The sequence below is a fragment of the Nicotiana tabacum genome, chromosome 20, assembly GCF_000715075.1.
Source record: "Nicotiana tabacum cultivar K326 chromosome 20, ASM71507v2, whole genome shotgun sequence".
Classification (NCBI taxonomy): Eukaryota; Viridiplantae; Streptophyta; class Magnoliopsida; order Solanales; family Solanaceae; genus Nicotiana; species Nicotiana tabacum.
The window spans coordinates 16774519-16778015 of NC_134099.1; the positions used below are offsets into that span (position 1 = coordinate 16774519).

At 36.3% G+C, this 3497-nt stretch overlaps 1 protein-coding gene across 1 annotated transcript; it reads left to right on the top strand.

The window, feature by feature from the left end:
* The first annotated feature begins 488 nt into the window (after positions 1 to 488).
* Positions 489 to 2959, top strand: LOC107775849 (nuclear transport factor 2-like). The gene is made up of 8 exons (XM_016595641.2): positions 489 to 665; positions 794 to 1076; positions 1181 to 1401; positions 1477 to 1666; positions 1746 to 1864; positions 1962 to 2024; positions 2128 to 2185; positions 2497 to 2959. The coding sequence occupies exons 1-8, from the start codon at positions 492 to 494 to the stop codon at positions 2628 to 2630; spliced, it is 1242 nt and encodes a 413-aa protein (XP_016451127.2). The 5' UTR covers positions 489 to 491; the 3' UTR covers positions 2631 to 2959.
* The last annotated feature ends 538 nt before the right edge of the window (positions 2960 to 3497 follow it).

The window sequence follows — 3497 nt, forward strand, 5'->3', positions numbered from 1 at the left end:
ATATGTGTGTGTAGAGTATATACATGTATATGTATATGTATGTGTGTTTATATATGTGACATGATTACTATTTGAAGGGTCAAAGAGGTTTCTCGTTGACACAATATTTTAAAAATATTTTGAATTATTAACTATTATAATTTATACTTTTATGTAGTTTTTCATACATATAAATTTTATTTTTAAAAAATCTATATCCCAATTCACACTTTCGTATTCCAAATCGCGCCACATAAAATGAGTCAACGGTAGTTATATTTTTAAATGTTATTTTTCCTGCATAAAAGCCTCGTTCCTGCACCTTTGCCTTGATCAAAATGAAGTTCTTTTAAATCTCATTTGCAATGTAACTTTTTTTGTTTTGTTTATAAAACTGTAAATAGTTTCTATCTATCAGCCTTTGACTAGTAGCTTGCTCTTAAATTATACAGAAGACTATTTGTTATTATTCATCTCTTGACCCTTTGTATTTACTTTGTTATAGTGCAAAAATGGCCACTCAAATATCCGAACACTCAGCTGATACCGTTGCGCATGCTTTTGTTGATCAATATTACCGCATTTTACATATGCTTATCGACCAGTCCTATAGATTTTACAAGGATGAAAGTGTCTTAAGTTGGGCTCGGCCTGATGGTGAACTGAAATCCGCAACGACAACTGATGTAAGTATTATGACAAAAAGATTCTTAGTATTTGCATTGGAACTATGTTTCTGTCTAAGGGATGCTAATAGGCAGAGACGTATCCAGGATTTAAAGTTAATAGGCTTATGATTTTTGTATCATTTCAGGGAATAGCTGAGTTTATCAAATCCTCTCACTTTAAGGATTCTAAGGTGGAAGTCGCAACGATTGACTCCCAAGTATCTGCTGCGGGAGGTTTTCTTGTCGTGGTCACAGCAACCTTGATCGGGCAAGACGAATCAAGAAAAAGTTTCTCTCAGACATTCTTTCTCGCTCCACAGGAGAAAGGATACTTTGTGTTGAACGATATTTTTCGTTTTGTTGGCGTAGTTGAATCTTCAACGGTTGTCACATATAAGGATGACGAAAACGCTTCAGTTGCTTCTTTGGGTATGTCTTTTATGTTTGACACTATCTCAATTGGTCACTTCATTGTTTTACATAGTCTCCACTTATTGTAACTTAAAACTATATTGTTAACTATTTGTATTCAGAACCAGCTACTGAGGACAAAGTTGAAGAAAATGTGAAGGCTATTGAAAGCAAAGTTGACGAAAATGTCAACGAGGTGTCTGAGAAATCAGAGGCTAAGGTTACAACTGACGACGAAGTTGAAAACAAACCTTCAGTCACTTCGAATGAAACAGAACAACCCGTTGTTGAGACAACCTCGAGCGTTGAGACTGGTGCTCCTAAAGTTACCTATGCATCAATGGTTAGTTATGAGGAGATTATAATGTTTTGTTTCTTACAACTAAAGCATTGCCTAATTCAAAATATTTTCCTATAGATGATGATGGGAAGGTCCGCGCCACCAACCAATGCGCCCCATAGAGTTGTAAGGGTTGCTGCAAATGCTGATATCCAATCTGCGCCTAAGAAACCTCAAGCCAATGGTGTACTCAAGGCGTTGGCTTCTAATTCGAATGGCATGCCTATAGCACAAGAACACAACAACTATTCCAATGAAGAAATCGAATGTAAATTTGCATTGGCTTAATGAAATAGTTGATGAATTTTGTTTGAGCAACTTCTGAATTGTTTGTTTACTTGTTATAGGTAAATCGGTATATATTGGAGGCTTGCCAACCAACACAACCAGTAGTGAGCTCTACTCGATTGTTAAACAATTTGGACCAGTTCACAGTCGTGACGTTCAACTCAAAACTTATGAGGAGGTATACATACATATATATATATTTCGAAATGTTGTTAGTTATTTTCGGTTTATATTTACTTAAACATTTTAAATTTTAAAAAAAAATGTGAATGTAGGACGGATATTGTTGTGGTTTCGTGCATTTTCAAGATGATGTGTCTGCTCGTAATGCAGTTCAGGTAATAAATTCTACAATAACCATTCTCTTTCAATATGTCTATGTTTTTGAGTTGTTTGATCATCTTTTGATTTTTGGTTTCTTTCTTTGACTATTAATTCTAGACGCATCATATAATTGTGAGGGGAAGAGAAGCTTATATAAGATTCAAGCGAATCAAAGGTACAGATATATGTGTGCTTATTTCACTGTATTCTGTCATAATTAGAATGTTAATTCTTTTAGTACTATGAATTGTGACAATTTCTTCTTCTAATTTTGTTTAAACTTTAAAGAAATTGATTGGTAAAATTGTTGTCATGCGACCAGGAGGTCATGGGTTCGAGCCGTGAAAACAGCCTCTTGCAGAAATGCAGGAAAAGGCTGTGTACAATAGACCCTTGTGGTCCGGCACTTCCTTGGTTCCCGTGCATAGCGAGAACTTAGTGCACCTGGATTATGTTATAATGATCATGTTGTGTCTAATTTTTCAGGGCGCGGTGAGAGGGGAAACTCTCCATCGGGTAGAGGTGGATTTCGCGATGGTTATGACTCGCGAAGTCGGCCTCAAAGTTCCGAGGGACGAAAGGGAGAAGGTTACCAGCAGAACTACAGAAGGAGGGATTAGTGAGGTGGTGCTAAAAATTGTAGCACCAACTTATACTTAGTGTTGTAGCCTTGTTTGTAGGCTTACATGTTGTATCAAACTTTGTTTTGGTTTTCAACTTCATTTTGAAGTTAACAATATTGGGTTTTGGATTGAAAAACTAGAAAACTATACTCCAGCAAATTTTCTCCCTACCTGTGCAGGTGGATTTCATTAAATATAGAAGACCTCATTTTGAAGTTCTTTTAATGGCTTTGAATGTGAATTTTATTGATCTAGATTTTACCTATTTGAATGGGCCATTAAGTTTGTTAAGGTCCACTATCATTGTGGTGTTATATATCCTTGGCCCAAAGTCATAGTTTTTTTAGGGAAAGTGCACAAATAGCCATTTTAAGGGATGTTAAAATTTCCTTAATAGCATTCCTTTAGAATGACTATCTGATGTCGTTTCTGCTAGTTTTTCAGGTTTTTATGGCCTTGAGAAGTGATCTTTGAGTTTTTCCTTATAGTTTATAATGTGGTTAGCTCTCCGCAACATACTTTTCACAGTAGATAGGTTATGAAGATGGCGCAGACAATAGCAGAAGCTCTTCGACTGGGCGAGGATTCAATAGGCACATTGGCCAATGGAGTGAAGGGATCAGCTGGCTATCCAACAGAGCGAGAAGCGGGAACATGAAGTTTAATATTTTGGCGTTTGTGTTTGCAGTTGCAGTTCATCGTATATGGTTGAAAAGAAACAATCGCAGGTTCAAGCAAACAAGAATAGAAAAGGCTACTAGGCTTAGAGAAATATGTCATGACCCGCCACATCATCATGCCACGTAGGTGTCATTTGGCATATATTTTATCCATATGGAATGGTTACATAAGTTAGGGAAAAGA

What these genes read in the sequence shown, in the direction of transcription:
- LOC107775849 (XM_016595641.2), top strand. Translation starts at nt 492, where the DNA reads ATGGCCACTCAAATATCCGAACACTCAGCTGATACCGTTGCGCATGCT. An exon ending in AATCCGCAACGACAACTGAT is followed by an intron (nt 666 to 793) that starts GTAAGTATTATG and finishes GTATCATTTCAG; the next exon opens with GGAATAGCTGAGTTTATCAA. An exon ending in TTCCAATGAAGAAATCGAAT is followed by an intron (nt 1,667 to 1,745) that starts GTAAATTTGCAT and finishes TACTTGTTATAG; the next exon opens with GTAAATCGGTATATATTGGA.